The sequence below is a fragment of the Branchiostoma floridae genome, chromosome 5, assembly GCF_000003815.2.
Source record: "Branchiostoma floridae strain S238N-H82 chromosome 5, Bfl_VNyyK, whole genome shotgun sequence".
Lineage (NCBI taxonomy): Eukaryota > Metazoa > Chordata > Leptocardii > Amphioxiformes > Branchiostomatidae > Branchiostoma > Branchiostoma floridae.
Genome location: NC_049983.1, coordinates 16443037 through 16460981, shown reverse-complemented (window position 1 = coordinate 16460981; position 17945 = coordinate 16443037). Strand labels below are relative to the sequence as shown.

Here is a 17945-nt window from a genome sequence, read left to right as displayed (position 1 = left end):
CCTAATCAACATCAGGGTGTGAATTACCCTGATTTGCATTGAGCCAAAATAGAACAATGGATCCTCCCTGGGTGGCTGTAGTCAGGTTCTGGGTCATAAAGGGGCCAGACAGTTTCTAATCTGCAGAGCCCATGGGCCCATGGTATCAAGGCAAAAAAAAAGGTTAAGATTGAAAAATTAAAATCTAAATAATCCTGTAGATGCAATACGTAATATCAACACCCCTCAAAAAAGCATAATGAACGGCCCTTTGCGGCCTTCTACATTAGCGCTGGTGTTTGTTGTTCGGGGAGGGTGTCTGCGCAGAAAAATTATGATCTTCGTGACATAAGACCCTGTCTCTGGCCCATAGTTTGAAAATCATGAATTAGCGCCCGCCCCAACAATAACCGCCAGCACTCGGGGCACTGCACTCGGGGAAGGCTGCAAAGGAGGCTACAGTACATTGATCAGGGCCATATTTGGGCATGTATCAATTGAGGCTATTACCTCCTTGCTGTTACTAATTTTGAGAGACTTTGGAAATGTTATGTTTGTACAAAGTTATAAAGAACTTCGTTTGTCTCTAGACCCCCCCATCTGGCTGTCTGAACAATTTGTAGAAATTATGGCCCCAAACATTTTTTCAGAGGGCTTGACCAGACATTGGAATACAGAGTTGCCTGCTCAGTGAGCTCCTCTGGCTGGTCAATTTCTAGTTGTTTTTTGAGCCAGCTTTTTTCTGGCAAGTCATGGAATCTGACCAAGGAGCTTTCATTGATCTGACCAAGAAGCTTTTGACAGAGTTTTCCTATTAGAAAAATTATTTTTTCAAAAATATATCAAGTGTAACTAGTGCCAAACACTGAACAGCAAATGCCAATCGGTCAGTTCAGCGGGGGGCCCGTGACGGTTTCTGTCATGTCTAAAGACAAACCGTCACTGGTGACGGTAATAGGAGGTTGTGGATCATATGCTAATGATATGCAGTGGAAACAAGTTTTGCCACATAGTTCTAACGTTCGTTTGAGACATTGAAAGTCATCAATGTTCCAGGTGAAATGGCCTGCCACCAGTGACTGCTTCCTTGTTATTCTCCTATGACCCTGTCACATGCCCGGCTTGCACTACTATGCACCAGTGCGGTGATGGCAGAAGCCGAGTTCAAGCCTGGGTATTGCCCGTCCGCCCTGTACATGTGCCTCATCCTCTATGCTGCCTCATACAAAGGAAAATGCGGGTAGTAAACGAATTCAAAATATAAATGGTATTCAGGTGTTGCAAGACGAAAACACGCGCCATTTTGATTCGCACGCAATACTAGTATCCAGCTCCACAGGCAGCATAATTATGACAGTGAATGAACATGTTACAATATTACGAGAGACTCATGTCTTGAGTAAAGTATACTAAATATACAAATGAAAGGTATCAAGGTAGTAATCGGCTGTAGAGTGTAGACAGACAACCCTACATAGGCACGAGCCAACAACCTCTCGCCGACAGCTTTTTTTCAGCGTCTAGATGGAACTGCAATATCGCCATTAAGATATCGGCAGAATTTCTCTCGAAAGGTCCGTACCATTTGTACGATAGCTTAGCAGGGGTCCCCGACAGCTTCCGCGCGCGCGTGTAGATGTGTCCCCGACTTCGGGAGGGCTCGTTAGCATATAATGCGGGCTCATTAGGCTATATAGCTATTTATGACTGAAAGCGCCACGGGTGTCCCGCGGCCAACGTTCCAGATCCCTCCCGACAATTCTCCAAAGATATCGGCAAAAACTGAGTATAGATTGGGCCATAGAGTGTAGACGGACAACCATAATCAATGTAGAACGTCAATTTGGGGTATTTTGTTTAGAGCTAGCTTTATTGGCCGTTTTAATTCTATAATATTATGCATTGTAGCTGCTCAGAAAGCATAAACTGATGAATTTTGTGACTATAGCATAATTAATCCTGCCAGTCCTATCTTCCAGTATTACCACTAGAGTCCAAGAGTCCAGTCCAACCTTAAGTACCCCTAGAGTCCAAAGCGTCCAGTCCAAGCTTCCAGTATTACCACTAGAGTCCAAGAGTCCAGTCCAACCTTAAGTACCACTAGAGTCCAAAGAGTCCAGTCCAAGCTTCCAGTATTAACCCTAGAGTCCAAGAGTCCAGTCCAACCTTAAGTACCCCTAGAGTCCAAGCGTCCAGTCCAACGTTCCAGTATTACCCCTAGAGTCCAAGTGTCCAGTCCAACCTTAAGTACCCCTAGAGTCCAAGCGTCCAGTCCAATGTCGTCAACCCCCTCTCCTCAGTTATTTTTTGGAATAGCCCATTGGCTTGCATAATAATTGATGTCATGCCACGTTTCCAATTTCAAACAAAACTGGACGGTTCCTGCATCCTGTCACATTTGCATCGCTTCCTTCAATCATTTGCTTATACGTGATCAAATAGAAATATTTTCTGCTTGCTAAAATGCTGGTTTGTGAAATTTGGCCAGGATCCAAGTTATATGATATTTCAGACATGCAAATGTTGTTTGTAGTATGCTGGCACGGAGAAAATTGTCTGGGCCTGTTATTTTCCTTGGTTAGGCTTATTTTTCTGGGATTGTTTTTCTTTTGTCCTTACAAGTAAATCATTTCTTTTTCAGGCAATTAGAACTATACCATTGACTTTATCATTTTGCAGTAAAATGGAGTTCTCTTATTTCAACAAAACTCAAAAGTAAAACATTTGTTTTGTTTGCACTCAAAACAAGTTTTGGTGTATTTTGCTTGGTCATGTTACAAGGAAGGGTATTTTGTGTGGAAGTAGATGTTTCAGGATATTTGATACTAGTCTGACTTTTAAAATTTCAGAGTTTTGTTGTTATCTTACCATTAAATGAGTTTGTCCAAGCTATATTTACATCAAAATCTATAACATCTTAACCGTGTGCAAGCATTTTGTCCCAAAATATTTAAGTCTTTTTGCAGAAATTCTTGCAGAAGTATTGCTAACAAGAAAAGATTTACATGGTTGCAGTTTACACCACTTTGAAATATTCTACGTTCCATTAATTTTTATTGGATTAAAAACATCTTTTGAAAATACATCATAACACACCAGCAAAACAACAATATTTTTATGTCGACATATGTTTATCTGCATTTATTGTACACCATTCCCTTCCTTCTTCTCAATACCATTTTGAGAGATGGAGTAGGACATGGTACGGCAAATTACAAGTGTCACTAGAAATAGGAAGATAAATAGCAGTTGATTACTGTGTTTGTGAAAAGAGATATGTGGGCAGATGAGTCTCTCTGTAGGGGTTGTGCCCTGTCCACACCCAGCCATAGCATGGTGCTTTATCATTCTGGCCTGGAGAAGTCATTAATATACTTCACTCTCACACTTAGGATCCTACTTTTGAAATTTCCTTGCATTGTTCACAAGAAAAAAATGTTTTTGAGTCAGTAGAGAATAGTCAGCTGTGGAGTTGTAATATTTTTTTCATTCAATTGTTTACAGGAAGATCCAATGGCCACAAAACCTGAAACAAAAGAACACGGTAAGATTCATTTTTCTTGACGCATCAACAAAATTTTGTTGATTGATGTCAGCAGAAAAAATTGTAATAGCTTCAAGTTTATGGCTGCAGATTTAACAAACATACTTGTTTAACCAAATAAATGTGGATTTGCAATGCCACCACACCTATCATGTTTATTCTGTAGGCATGTTGATTTTGTCTGAATGACTCAATAGTTTGTGTACTTATGTAAACTAGTATCCCTTCATTATAGTACCCTATTACTATATTGTTTGTTACTAAGAGGTAAATATACAATGTAGGCTTGAGTCTTGCAAGCACAGCAGAGAGATTGGTGTAAAAAAAGTTGTTGAATTTTTCATCATTTTTGGATTAAAAATGGCTTCCCTTTGTTGTTTGGGAGCGCTTTCACAAATGTCTGGCATTGTTTGACCTGATTGTCTGCCGCCTACACTTTGATGGATGTGGCAAGGGTCAACAGATTTGACATTCATTTGCATACAGCAGTCCAAAGTGCATACATGCATGCCAGAGAGAGATCTTTTTCTTTACTCCATTTCCCATCAAAACCCCCAGCCCTCTTATTGGCCACATTTGATAAAAGAATTATAAGACCACATCTGTCTTTTAGGCCACACCAATTTAATTTCTTGGTTCACGGATTTTTTCACAAAAAATATGGAGCGAGAGGGCGAAATAAAAATAAAAATAAAAGTTGTAAAATGGTTGGGGTAAAGGTAACGACTAATCCAAAACATAAAGAAAAAAATTTTTCAGCTTGAAAAAAGTACAAAAACACTATTATTGTACAATAACAGCACCTGTACCCACACTTCAAGGAGCTTATGATATAAAGGCCAATTTGCTACACCAGAAAGTTGGTGAATGGTTTCATTAATGGTGAAAATTTGCTGAGTGGTAATTTTTATTTTTATTTTTTTTTCCAAAAAATAGGAGCGAGCGAATCCGTGAACCAAGAAATTAAATTGGTGTGGCCTTATGGAGAAGTTACAACTAGAAGGGTGGGGCTTGTTCTGGGAGAAGTAATTCCTGCCACATGTCTTTTGGAAACTTTCAATGCAGAGTACCCTATAGGGCCCCGCTCGTAAACCGTAATGAGCTTTATGTGAAGTTTATTTCAGCCAGGGCGGTAATAATCAAGGCGGGGTTCCCATGGAAGTGAGAAGTGCACAATTGATGGGATTGTGGGCTGAATATGCAGGGTACCCAATGGGGCGTGCAGAAATGTAGTGTGGGGTTTCACACTTGGTGAACAGGGGGCTGGCTGCCCATTCACACCTCCCCATTGTTGTCATGCCTTGTGGGGAAGTCCAGGGGTGAAGTGATGGGAACCATGTGGCCTGGCTGCTTCCATGCTCCTGTTGCCATGGCAATCTCCAAGTAGATGTACACTGTAAACCTGGAAAGTTATTCAGGCTTTAGGCTGTGAAGCTTTACAAACAGATCATTTTCATTTTCATGGAAACTGCTTAGGATATAATGTCTCTCAAAATGAGTTGTTAACATTTCTTTGCTCAAGTACAAAGGGTTTCAAAGGACTTAAAAAACTCATTACAATAAGCAGATTTGATTATATCTGTGACCATTCTCTAAATGCAAAAATAGGTAGACGCATAAAAGATCACGTTTTCTAAAAAAAAAAGATACTACAGTAAAACTGTATCTCACCTCACAGAGCTATACTTTGTGCTGCCTCGTTAAAGCTTCAGATTTATGTGGTGACTTCTGCACCGCAAATTTAATGTCTTACTACCAATTGCAAATTCAAAACGCAGAATGACTCCTTTTCTGTCATACCGCTAAGCAAACCTCCGGGAAAATGAATAGATGAATACATATGTTCTCTTTTTGTACAATTTCTAACACAAGGCAATCAAAGAAAAAAGTGCACGATATGAGAGTAAGAAAATGCTACCCCAAAATCTCGTTTTTGGATCCATGTTCTTATTTTCTTAGCCCACACCAAATCAATCTTTTCACTCTCAGATTTTTCAGAAAAAGTTGGGGAAAGAAAGGAGAAGAAATATTAAGTCTTGGTGTTACTGTTAGAGAGGGGCTTACATAACCAACAACAGCACTCTTCAAGTTTTCAGCTCACCATGGTACATTATTTGCAATTAACGCCTTTCAATGATCTGGCACATTGTACCACAATGATAGATTAAATGTGATAATTTATCTATTTATAGTCTGGATGCCATACCCTGCCCAATCTCAGGAGGGCCTGCCGTAAAATTTCCTTGGGGGCATGTTGGCCAGAACAAGAGCCAAGGAGTTGCACTGTAATTACTATATAGTCCCTGGAAACAGTCTGGCATCCAGGCTAACCTATTTAGTACTTAAGTAATCAAAAAAGCTCAGTTTATCTATACTGATGACTGAAAAATGACTCTAGAATGTTGTGGATATGATATAAATGAGGATGCCTATCATAATAGGATTTATCATTCAGCATGCAAAAAAAAATGAAATATCATTTCCTCATACCCTCACGTTTGTAACATGCCTATTCTCCAAGTACTTGACTTGATACTTCAACACACAATTCATTTATTCCATTTCCTTTATATAAGACTTTAAGTCCCTTCTCCTGTAGCAAAGTTATCACTTTTCAGCTTTCAGTATATACATTGTCAACAAACGTATTATTTGAAAAGTGTAGTAAGAAATCCTATGAAATAAAGTAAAACTGTTAGGATTTTATTTTACCTGTTAATGTTAGCCATTATCCCTGATTCTAAGTGCACGATTTATAAACTGTAGCTTGTTTATGCAGGTATAGATTTTTGTGTTGTGGGGCATGGAGACTGATTGTATTAGTCTTGTCTGCTTTGTTTACAGAAGAATCAGGGTTGTACTTTGTTTGATTTTATATCTCCTGAGCCATGGAAATATATATCTTAACAGTTAAATCCAGAATAAGTGTGCTTGTTATTGTTATTTTTGAAACTGCTAGTTGATTGTGTATATAAGGCCATACCAATTTGATTGATTGGTTCACGGATTCGCTCGCTCCTATTTTTTGGGGAAAAAAATAAAAATAAAAATTACCACTCAGCAAATTTTCACCATTAATGAAACCATTCACCAACTTTCTGGTGTTAGCAAATTGGCCTTTATATTATAAGCTCCTTAAAATGTTGATATTATTATTCCAGTTATATTTTTTATTCATGAAGAATGGAACAAACATAAAAACTGACACTACTTATGTAATTTTCAACGAACAGGTGCTGTTACTGTACGGTAATAGGTTTTTTGTACTTTTTTTCAAGCTGAAAACTTTTTATTCTGTATATTTTGGATTAGCCCTTATCTTTACCCCAACCATTTTACAATTTTTTTTTTTTTTTTTTCACCCTATCCAAGGAGCTCTGATAAAAGCTCCTTGCCCTATCGCTCCATATTTTTTATGAAAAAATTCGTGAACCAAGAAATCAAATTGGTGTGGCCTAAAGTTGTGTTAGATATAGGTTTAGAATTAGAGTTAGATGTCATTGTTACGCTATTCTGTTTTATAGTGATCATGGATGGAGACAGACAACCACCTTCTACTGTCCTGGGTACAACCACGGCACCTGCTGTGACGACTGTGCAAGCGCAACAACCTCCCACTGTGTCAGTGGTACAAGCCCAGCTCCCCCCTTCTGTATCAGTGGTGCAAGCCCAGCTCCCCCCTTCTGTATCAGTGGTGCAAGCCCAGCTCCCCCCTTCTGCGTCAGTGGTACAAGCCCACCTCCCCCCTTCGGTATCAGTGGTACAAGCCCAGCTCCCCCCTTCTGTATCAGTGGTACAAGCCCAGCTCCCCCCTTCTGTATCAGTTGTACAAGCCCAGCTCCCCCCTTCTGTATCAGTGGTACAAGCCCAGTTGCCCCCTTCTGTGTCAGTGGTACAAGCCCAACTCCCCCCTTCTGTATCAGTGGTACAAGCCCAGCTACCCCCTTCTGCCACAGTGGTACAGTCCCAAGCACCCGTCGTCTCAGTGATTCCATCGAAACCTGCACCCCCTCCTGCCACATTGGTACAGTCCCAGCCAGTGATGGCCCAGCCCATCGGCACGTTGACTATAATATCTCAGCCCGGCGCGTCAAACGTGGTGCCGCATTCTGGCACGTTTGGCATGATCCCCCAGCCAGGGAGGCCCAGCACAACAGATCTCGGAATGATACTTCAAACTGCGAAGACCGTCACGCCGAACCTTGGGGTCGTCTCCCGCCCTCTCACGTCCACCACCCTAAACCCGAGTATCATGCCACAGCCTGTCTCGTCTGTTGCTCCAAACTTCGGTGTGATACCACAGCCTGCCACCTCCAACACGTTAAACCTGGCTATGATACTGCCTGCGGCAGCGAGCAGTCCAAACTTTGGTGTGATACCCCACACAACAACATCCGGTATACAGAACCTCAGTGTGATACCCCACCCAGCCACGTCAAGCTCTGCAAACTTGGGGATAATAACACATTCTGTCACGGCAGGCGGACCAAACATTGGTCTGATACCCCAAGGCAGTGCCACCAGTCCGCTTGGTATGATAATTCAGTCTACAACTTCTGGTGTGATTCCCAATCAAAGCATTTCCAGTGTACCGAACGTTGGTTTGATACCCCAGCCAAACACCAGCAGTGGTGTATTACACCAGTCCACACCACCAAACCTTGGTGTGATACTGCAACCCAGCACGACAAACCTTGGTGTGACACCCCAGCCCAGCTCACGAAACATTGGCGTGATACCCCAGCCTAGCACGTCAGGTGCACCACCAACCCTTGGTATGATAACCAAGCCAAACACATTGAGCACACAAAACCTTGGTGTGATAACCCAACCTAGCACATCAAGCGCAGTGAACCTCAGTATGACACCCAAACCAAGCACCTCTGGCACAACAAATGCCAGTGTGATACCCCACCCTGGTACATCCAGTGCCGCAAACCATGGTAGGATACCCCAGTCCGGCACATCCGCTGCGCCGAACGTTGGTGGGACACCCCAACCGAGCACGTCTAGTGCGCCAGACCGTCCACACGGCAGTACGGGACAAGATGAAGGCGGGAAACCGCAGCCAGAGCTCTCTCCGATGGCACAGCGCAAGCGTCGACTCTCCGAGAGAAGCGTGTCACAGGAGGCAAATGGAGAAGGACCTTTGGGTAAGATGTGATTTTCATATTGTTCATATACTGAAAATTAGTACATGTATGTGTATTCAGTAATTAAGGCCTGGGAAAAAATGTTTTGTTTCCTGTTTCAGTCCTGAAAAAATAGGATCGGTAGGTAGGGATTATCTTTTTTTCAAGAAACACCAAACACAAATTTTTTTTCCAAGGCCAAAGAATTTCAAGATGGCTTCACAACAGGAAAACTTGGACGAGAGTCCTTTTAAGTTTTCGAAATCCAGCATCTTAAATTGTTTGTTGTTACTACATAGACCTGGTTACCATGGATGAACTGGAGTTTACCTGGGATGAATACCTGGAGGATACTGAAACGATTGCAGCACCGAACACCTCATTCAAGCATGTGAGTATACAAAGGCTAGATAATCCCACACCCCGACCAATCGAATGGGGACATCCCTCGCGAATGTGCACACTCCTCTAGAAAAGGGGACACTTCTCGGCTTTCAAGGGGACGCCCCTCTTGGAAAGGGGATGTGCCTCCCTTTATTAGGGGACGCTCCTCCGGAAATTGTATGTTTACCGGGCATAGAGGACGTCCCTCCAACACCCCCGCCGGCCCGTGGAATCGGCCACTAACCCGACAAATCCCTTTCTAGTTCATCTAAATCACAACATCCAAAACTTTAACCCCGCCAGTGCTCTCGACAAACGTCACACCTCGCAAGGTAGTGATAGTTTTTGATTCAAAATTGAGGCATGTTGGAAATAAAGCCGCCCGCGCGGCAGAACATCACTTTTCTTCATTGGTTTAAGAGCGGCGGATCCCACGTCCGGGAAGGACAACATCGAGTTTTAGCCTAAATATCCGCCTGCTTGTCAAGTTTTAAGGCCTCCCTCTCTAACACACGTACATGGGAGAAGTTTTAACACGATGTGAGTGCCCGTAGAAATGTTATGTCCTGCAATAAAGGATGTGGTATACTAGAAACGATCAGTAACTACGGCTAACCGTGACAGAGACCCGGCGCCCGTACGTGTGCTGGGGAGGGAAGCCTGTCTGGACAAGCACACGGATACAGCATTGGGCCATGTAGTCGCGTTGTACAAAAAATCCCGAATAACTACGTCTCACATCGTGTTAGAAACTTCTCCCATGTACGTGTGTTAGAGAGAGGGGCCTTAAAACTCAACAAGCACGCGGATATTTAGGCTACAACTCGATGTTGTGCTTGCCGGACGTGCGATACGCCGCCATTAAAACACTGAAGAAAATCAGATATTATGCCGCGCGGGCGGCTTTATTTCCAACATGCCTCAATTTTGAATCAAAAACTATCACTACCTTGCGAGGTGTGACGTTTGTCGAGAGCACCGGCGGGGTTAAAGTTTTGGATGTTGTGATTTAGATGAACTAGAAAGGGATTTGTCGGGTTAGCGGCCGATTCCACGGGCCGGTGGGGGTGTTGGAGGGACGTCCCCTCTGCCCGGTAAACATACAATTTCCGGAGGAGCGTCCCCTAATAAAGGGAGGCACATCCCCTTTCCAAGAGGAGCGTCCCCTTGAAAGTCGAGAAGTGTCCCCTTTTCTAGAGGAGTGTGCACATTGGCGATGTCCCCATTCGATTGGTCGGGGTGTCCCAGCATCATATACTGTAAATGCAGAAATGTTTGTGGTAGTTTTATGTTTGCGGTTTTTCGGTGGCGACTTTACTGAGAACTTAAAACCACTGCAAACATTTTTCCATTATATTTTTAGTATGTGACTACAGTCTATGACGCTACGGCAAACTTAAAAACACCGCACACACTCCATTTTCTCACTACCACGAAAGTAAATCCCCAGGAACTTTACATGTTCTTAAAACTGATAATGGGGAGAAAGTGTTACACAGCCAGTTTTATTATATGATTTAGATTGTACACTCGAGCTTCAGTTATTACAATATTGTTGCTGTGTAATACAACTATTGTCTAGTCCAAACTCAATTTCAAGTCGACAATAGAATTAGCCTTTTTATTCTTGAAAATTAATATCAGAAATAAACTCTCTGTCGTTCGTTTAATGCATATATAGTTATTATGAATGAACCCAGCAGATTGTTTTCTGTTTTCATATTTCACTCCATACCACATGTGTAAAAAAAAAGTTAAACCCTTCCTGCGCCAAGGGCGGTGCCCATTTCTGGCGCATAGGGCGCTGCCCATCACTGTTTCATTAGCCCTGGGCCACACACAACGCAATCACTACAGCAGGGAGCTAGTCCACTGGTAGTGGTGTGTGTTCAACTTCCATACTCTTTCCCGAATGCTGAGTGCTAAGCAGAGAAAGCAGCATATACCATTTTTATAGTCTTTGGTATGACTCGGCCGGGATTGAACTCACGACCTTCCGAATGCAAGGCGAACACTCTACCCACCAGGCCATTGCACCGGCAACTCATTTTCACCTGAGCATAGTGAGGAAAGTCGTGTAAAGTGCCTTTCCCAAGGGCACAAGATCGGTGACATGCAGTCGGATTCGACCCCGCAACCTCTCGGTCTCGAGGCACAAATGCCGCTGCTGCGCCACGCGACTTCACCCATACCACATGTATGGGAGTGAAATATATTCTATTTTTGTAGTTCTCGTTGGCTAATATTTCTGTCTGTCATGTTTAGGTGGAGATCAGTTTGCAGAGTGGGTTTGTGCCAGGCATGAAGCTGGAAGTGGCCAACAAGGCTAACCCTCAGACATACTGGGTGGCAACAGTCATCATGACATGTGGACAGTTACTGCTATTGAGGTACATATCCAGGGCTCTAGCTAGCGTCCGTTTTTCCGTCAATGGACGGAAATTTGCTGCGTTTGACAGAAAAAATTTTTAACCAATCCGTCAACTTTGACGGACAAAAATCTGATAAAAGCTCCTTGGTGGAAGCTACAGGCTGCTTGGGGACGCCGTCCACGGCCGTAGAAGCCACACACTGTTTGTTTTGCTATTGTTATGATTGTTGACAATGTGTGTCGGTGACCTTTTGCATACGATAATCTCATTAAAACCCGTTTTTCAAGGTCTCAGTTCAGTCTTTCTAACTCCTGGAATAGTGTTTTCGCGACAATGGGAATTGGCTGACAGAAAAAAATGTCGAGCTGGCTAGAGCCCTGTACATATCAGACTAAACTTTCAACATGTGGTCTAAGCAGCCTCAGCTTCTAGGCTATCTTTTTTTATTTATTTAAAGTGCAAGAAGGCAATACAGAGGGCATCCCAGGCAGATGTTTGTGCTGAGCTTTTGGTCTTTTGTTCAACCATGGGAAGAATGGCTACAATGTAATGTTACATGGTCAAGCTAGTTGTGGATCGTAATAAACTCTTTTAGTTCTGCATTTATCAATGTATCACTTGTGAAATGGAAACACGATCAGTAAATTATAGAACTGTGAGAATTATCAAACAAAAATAAAGGAGTTGGACTGACAAAAAGATTTCAGATCATTAGAATTCTTAATATTTTAATCATTCCATTCCAAACATTGTGTAACCATATTATTCTTACTCTGATGCTAAAACACCATGAAAACCACCCATTGTATCCAGTTTTGCGGCAAAATCAAATCTTACCTAAAATAGATGGATTCTACCGTGTAAATTTGACTAACAAGATGGTTGATCTTTTTCCTGGATTGCTGTAGATACGATGGTTACAAGAATGACCGCAGTTCCGACTTCTGGTGTGACATCACGACAGCGGACGTTCATCCGATCGGCTGGTGCGCTCAGAACGGAAGGATGTTACAGCCCCCTGATGGTAAGACAAATATGTTACTACGATGGACCATGTTCACAATCTCTACTCTCTACATGGCTTGAAGTGTTCTACACTTTGAAAAGAAAACAAAAGACGAAAAAAAAAGATAGCATGTCATCTTTTCCATACGTGTTGTAACCATCCCAGTTATTGGCTGTTTTTGTCTTTGTTGTAAGTGCGTCCAACTGGCCCTACTACTAGGGAAGAAGATGACAAAAAAAGAGGACTGGTCAGCATGACAAGTAGGTTTCTTCTTCCTTCAAGTCGTTCATCCATCCCAGAAAAATTCCCCCCTCTATGGGCTGTGGTTTGATCCAATTGAAAAGTCTGTGATGAAATGACGAAATCATCCTTCTTTTTTTTCTTCTCCCACATCTGTGAATTGCAAGGAGATGGAGCCAAGCAGATGCAGGATGTGTTTTTGCTGCAGGAAAAGTTTGATGTTTCAGCTATGATGTCTTTGCTACAAGCTGGTTCACAGTTGAAAGTGCCTATGTGCAACGAGATACCTACCTAGTCCCTTGACCTCCAGGTCGTTGGGGGGACAAGGTAGCAACAAGATGCATGATGTCAAAGTTGAAGGCCCACTAAAGTGTGCGTAGTCCATTGGTTAGCGGCCCTGCCTCTGGAACTAGAAGCCGTGAGTTCAATACCGGCTGTGTTGCTCACCTGACATGCACGCTACCAGAAAGGGTTGCAGTCCTTAGGACAGGATGTTAAGCTGTGGTCCACTTTTCATTGACTTGTCGGAAAGAGCCAGTGGAATTTCCCTGTTACAGTCAACCAGTAAATACTGTACATAGTATCTGTTTATTTATTTATTTATTGATCTTTAGAGTAGTCCCTTCAGTTAACGTAGTAACTGATTTCCAAGGGAGCCTTATATACATGTTCGCACAACGACGGGTTATACCGCCCCTTATGGGGTGACACACCCGTCCTGGTGAATGATGTAGATCACCATGTGGCTGATACGAGACAGAGGTCGCCAGGCCTCCATCCGGGTGATTTGAAGTGAATCACCAACTTCCGACAGAAGGATTTTCACCAACGCACACCGCACCATCGCACGTGTGGGGGTTCTTTAACGTGCATGGGGTATGGCTCTCCCCATACACGGGACCTCCATTTAACGTCCTATCCGAGGGACGACTCATTTTTCACTTGAGTAAAGTAAGGAAAGTCGTGTAAAGTGCCTTTCCCAAGGGCACAAGACCGGCAACACGGCAGGCGGATTCGAACCGGCGACCTCTCGGTCACGGGCCGAATACACTACCACTGTGCTACGCGGCCCCCTATCTGTCCTCTCTGAAGGCTAGCTCTTCAGTGAGCTAAAACTGAATCGAGATCACTTTCCTTTATCCCCGAGACATCAACGAAATGTGTCTGGATGGTCTAAACAAAACTGTTTACAACTTAGGGGCCTTCACCTTTGACATATTGTCCACAATGCTTCTCTCTGCGCATGCACACTTTATACTGTGAACTGGCTTATTCTGTAATGTTGACCTGTTCGATTGTTATGTTTCAGCCATTCGGGACAAGTGCAGCGACTGGGGTGAGTTCTTGGTGCAGACACTGACAGGGGCACGGACCGCGCCAACTCACCTGCTGGAAGGGGTGTGTACCTGTCACGTCCGACTTCTTTCACACAGTGATTCTTAATAGATTCTTAACAGACTTCTCTAAATGATTTGAAGCAATCCTTTTATCTGCCTAGTTACATATACCTCCACTTTTAGTTTTTGAAAACTGTGATTGAGACATATAGTGCAGCACCCACAGGTATGCACCATTTGAATATGCAGAAGGACACTGTACTGGAGACATGAGTATGTTGCATTAGAAATCAACAAAGATACAGGTTACATCAATAAAAGTCCTAATAAGTCTATACAGTCACATACATGGTTCACAATAAATGAATAATGTGATGCAGAAGTGTTACATTATTTTGGTATGCCCCCCTACCCACTTCCCAAAGCTGATTTCAGGGTTCTAGCTAGTGCATTTTAGCGTAGTGGGCCACTACGCTAAAATTTGTGACCACTATAGTATACGCTAAAATAAGGGCCACTACGCTAATTTTTAACCAGTGTAGTGGTGTTTTGCTATCATTTGCTTGTTTAACAATGTCTAATCAATGTTTGAACAATGAAAAATGGTGATATGACCCTTAAAACTGACAAGAAAATCCTTCAAATTACATGATGATAACAGAGTGCCAACTTTTAACTCTACATTTTCAAAATCTCACGGTGGATGGGCAAGACCCCACCATTCCACACCATTCCCACTACGCTAAAATGAAATCCTGGCTAGAACCCTGGATTTGGTTTGCCTTTTCCTGTAGCCCAATAAGGGGATCATGCCAGTACACCAGCTTCTTGAAGTAAAATTATAGAAGACATGGGTTGGCAGTAAAATTATGTTGTGTTGTTTGTGCGAGGTATTAGACTGATGGGGAGATGTATTTCCCCCCTCCCTACTTCCCAAAGCTGACATTCCTGAAGTAAAAGAAAAGAAATAGGGTGGCAGTAAAATTACGTTACGTTGTAGGTACATGGTTCAAGACTGATGTAGAGTTTTTTGTGTTTTTCGTTTTTTTACCCTTTCCTGCAGCCCACAGCCCAATAAGGGTATCATGCCCTTGGACCAGATTCCTGAAGTAAAAGAAAAGAAATAGGGTGGCAGTAAAATTACGTTACGTTGTAGGTACATGGTTCAAGACTGATGTAGAGTTTTTGTGTTTTTTGTTTTGTTTACCCTTTCCTGCAGCCCAATAAGGGTATCATGCCCTTGGACCAGATTCCTGAAGTAAAAGAAAAGAAATAGGGTGGCAGTAAAATTACGTTACGTTGTAGGTACATGGTTCAAGACGGATGTAGAGTTTTTTGTGTTTTTTGTTTTGTTTACCCTTTCCTGCAGCCCAATAAGGGTATCATGCCCTTGGACCAGATTCCTGAAGTAAAAGAAAAGAAATAGGGTGGCAGTAAAATTACGTTACGTTGTTGGTACATGGTTCAAGACTGATGTAGAGTTTCTTGTGTTTTTTGTTTTGTTTACCCTTTCCTGCAGCCCAATAAGGGTATCATGCCCTTGGACCAGATTCCTGAAGTAAAAGAAAAGAAATAGGGTGGCAGTAAAATTACGTTACGTTGTAGGTACATGGTTCAAGACGGATGTAGAGTTGTTGTTTTTTTTGTTTCCCCTTTCCTGCAGCCCAATAAGGGTATCATGCCTGTGGACCAGATTCCTGAAGTAAAAGAAAAGAAATAGGGTGGCAGTAAAATTACGTTACGTTGTAGGTACATGGTTCAAGACTGATGTAGAGTTTTTGTGTTTTTTGTTTTGTTTACCCTTTCCTGCAGCCCAATAAGGGTATCATGCCCTTGGACCAGATTCCTGAAGTAAAAGAAAAGAAATAGGGTGGCAGTAAAATTACGTTACGTTGTTGGTACATGGTTCGAGACTGGTTGTTTTTGTTTCCCCTTTCCTGCAGCCCAACAAAGGTATCATGCCGGTGGACCAGATCCGCCCGGGCATGCGTGTGGAGGTCGGCGAGGAGAAGGAACCCGTGGCACTCTGGATCGCTGTCATCATGGAGAACATCGGGGGTCGCCTGCGCCTCCGCTGGGACGGCGTGGGGAACACGGAGACCCACGACTTCTGGCTCTTCTACCTGTCCCCACGCCTGCACCCTGTGGGCTGGGCGCAGAAACATGGGTGTTACCTTAAACCTCCTCAAGGTGGGTAACATGGGTACTGTTTGGGTGGGTAACATGGGTATTGTTTGGGTTGGTGACATGGGTGTCCTCCTCAAGGTGGGTAGCATGGGTGCTACCTTACACCTCCTCAAGGTGGGTAAGGTTTGTTGACTTAGAATTTAAAAAGTTCTAGGTTTGAGTCCCAGGCTGGCCCAACTGCTGTTGTTTGTACACAGTACCAGGGGCCAAAAAATTGACCTTGACATTCGTCTTCCCACTTACCAAATATTATTACAATCCATCCAGAAGTTCTAGAGTTATGCTAACCACTGTAATAGTAATAAAATATCCGGAAACACAGACACACACACACACACAGACATACCCAAAAATTGTATCTCCATACAATATCTCCATTTTTCATGGAGATGACAATATCTCAAACTATGGAGCTAAAATATCTCCATTTTTCATGGGGATAATAACCCTGTGTCTCCCCATGTGCAGTGATCTCCAGTCTGTGCAGTAACCTGAGTGAGTGGTCGTCTGTACTGCAGCAGGCTGTTCTGGAAGCTTCCTCCAACCCGCTTCCTCCTGATGCCTTCAAGGTGGGTAAACAGCAGTTCTTATACATAGACTTTTTATGACCCAAAACTGCAAATATTCTCTAGAACAAAATGTTGACTTATGTTTTATTTATAAAAAGCAACAAAATGAATTATTTTACATTTGTCATTCTTTCACCCTTGAAATTAATATAAAAGACAGTTTATTATGTGTTAAAGTAGTCAAATAGTCTGTTGCAATATTTTTGTTGGGCACAATGGTGTATTTGTACTTCGTGTCTAGTACTTGGCAATTATATGTGATAAGGAAGGATTTCGTATAATAACTTCGTATAATACAAATGTGTATGTAAAGAAATAACCATGACATTTTTGGATGGTTCTAATCCAACAGTGGATGCTGTACAATGTAAATGACGAACTTCTTCGCCATTTTTTTAGAAATACATTATAGGTGTTTTACCTTTTTTGTCTCACTGTAGGATCAAGTGGAAGTGCGGTTACATTCCTTCCAGGCAGGGTTAAAACTGGAGGCCATTGACCCCCATGCTCCTCACACCATCACCCCGGCAACCGTAACCAAGGTAACCTATCAGTGGTTAGATGTCCCTTTAAATTATTGCAATTTGTTTTTGTTACCTCTTTGAAAGAGGCACTCTACTCTTATGTTTCTGCACTCATTTTTACAATTTAGGTACATCGTACAGGACATGCGGTTAGATCATAGGTTCCAGAGTAGGTTATCAAAAGTTGTCTCTTCCCCATCTTCAGTTTTTTACTATGGGCTTGTAGGCTAGTTATTGGTCCTTGATTATGGGAAAATTCACAGATACAGCTGCTAAACAGATGTTCAGCTTTATTTCAAACCAGTTTTTCTTGTGGTTGATAATTGTACAATTATTTCTTCATCAGGTGTTTAGCAGCAACTACTTCCTGGTTGAGATGGATGACCTACGACCTGAGAGACCTGGTAATCGTGGGGTTGTGTGTCATGCGGGGTCACAGGGCATCTTCCCTGTGGGCTGGTGCAGCCAGCATGGGCTCCACCTAACACCTCCAAAAGGTACTGCAGGTTGATGCACCAGTGTTTTTTTGGGGGGGAGGGAAAACATCTGTAGCTTAGATTCTAAGTTAGAATTGTGTTTTGTATTGTTGAAAGAACATGTAACTCATTAAGTATATCTTTAGGATTGTCAATGGCATATCTAGGAGAGTAAAAATAGTGTGGCTTGCCTTA

General features: G+C 42.6%; 1 protein-coding gene across 4 annotated transcripts in view; it reads left to right on the top strand.

Moving 5' to 3' along the window:
• Positions 1–17945, top strand: part of LOC118415443 (scm-like with four MBT domains protein 1) — a 50225-nt gene that overhangs the window by 9260 nt on the left and 23020 nt on the right. For 2 of the 4 annotated variants that reach the window (XM_035820075.1, XM_035820076.1), the window contains exons 2-12: positions 3484–3523; positions 7048–8676; positions 8955–9046; positions 11305–11429; positions 12320–12435; positions 12612–12677; positions 13967–14055; positions 15938–16184; positions 16650–16750; positions 17191–17292; positions 17621–17771. In XM_035820075.1, coding sequence (XP_035675968.1) covers positions 3484–3523; positions 7048–8676; positions 8955–9046; positions 11305–11429; positions 12320–12435; positions 12612–12677; positions 13967–14055; positions 15938–16184; positions 16650–16750; positions 17191–17292; positions 17621–17771 — 2758 coding nt within the window. The remainder of the gene's footprint in view (positions 1–3483; positions 3524–7047; positions 8677–8954; positions 9047–11304; positions 11430–12319; positions 12436–12611; positions 12678–13966; positions 14056–15937; positions 16185–16649; positions 16751–17190; positions 17293–17620; positions 17772–17945) is intronic. The other 2 variants (XM_035820077.1, XM_035820078.1) reach the window with 2 other exon arrangements.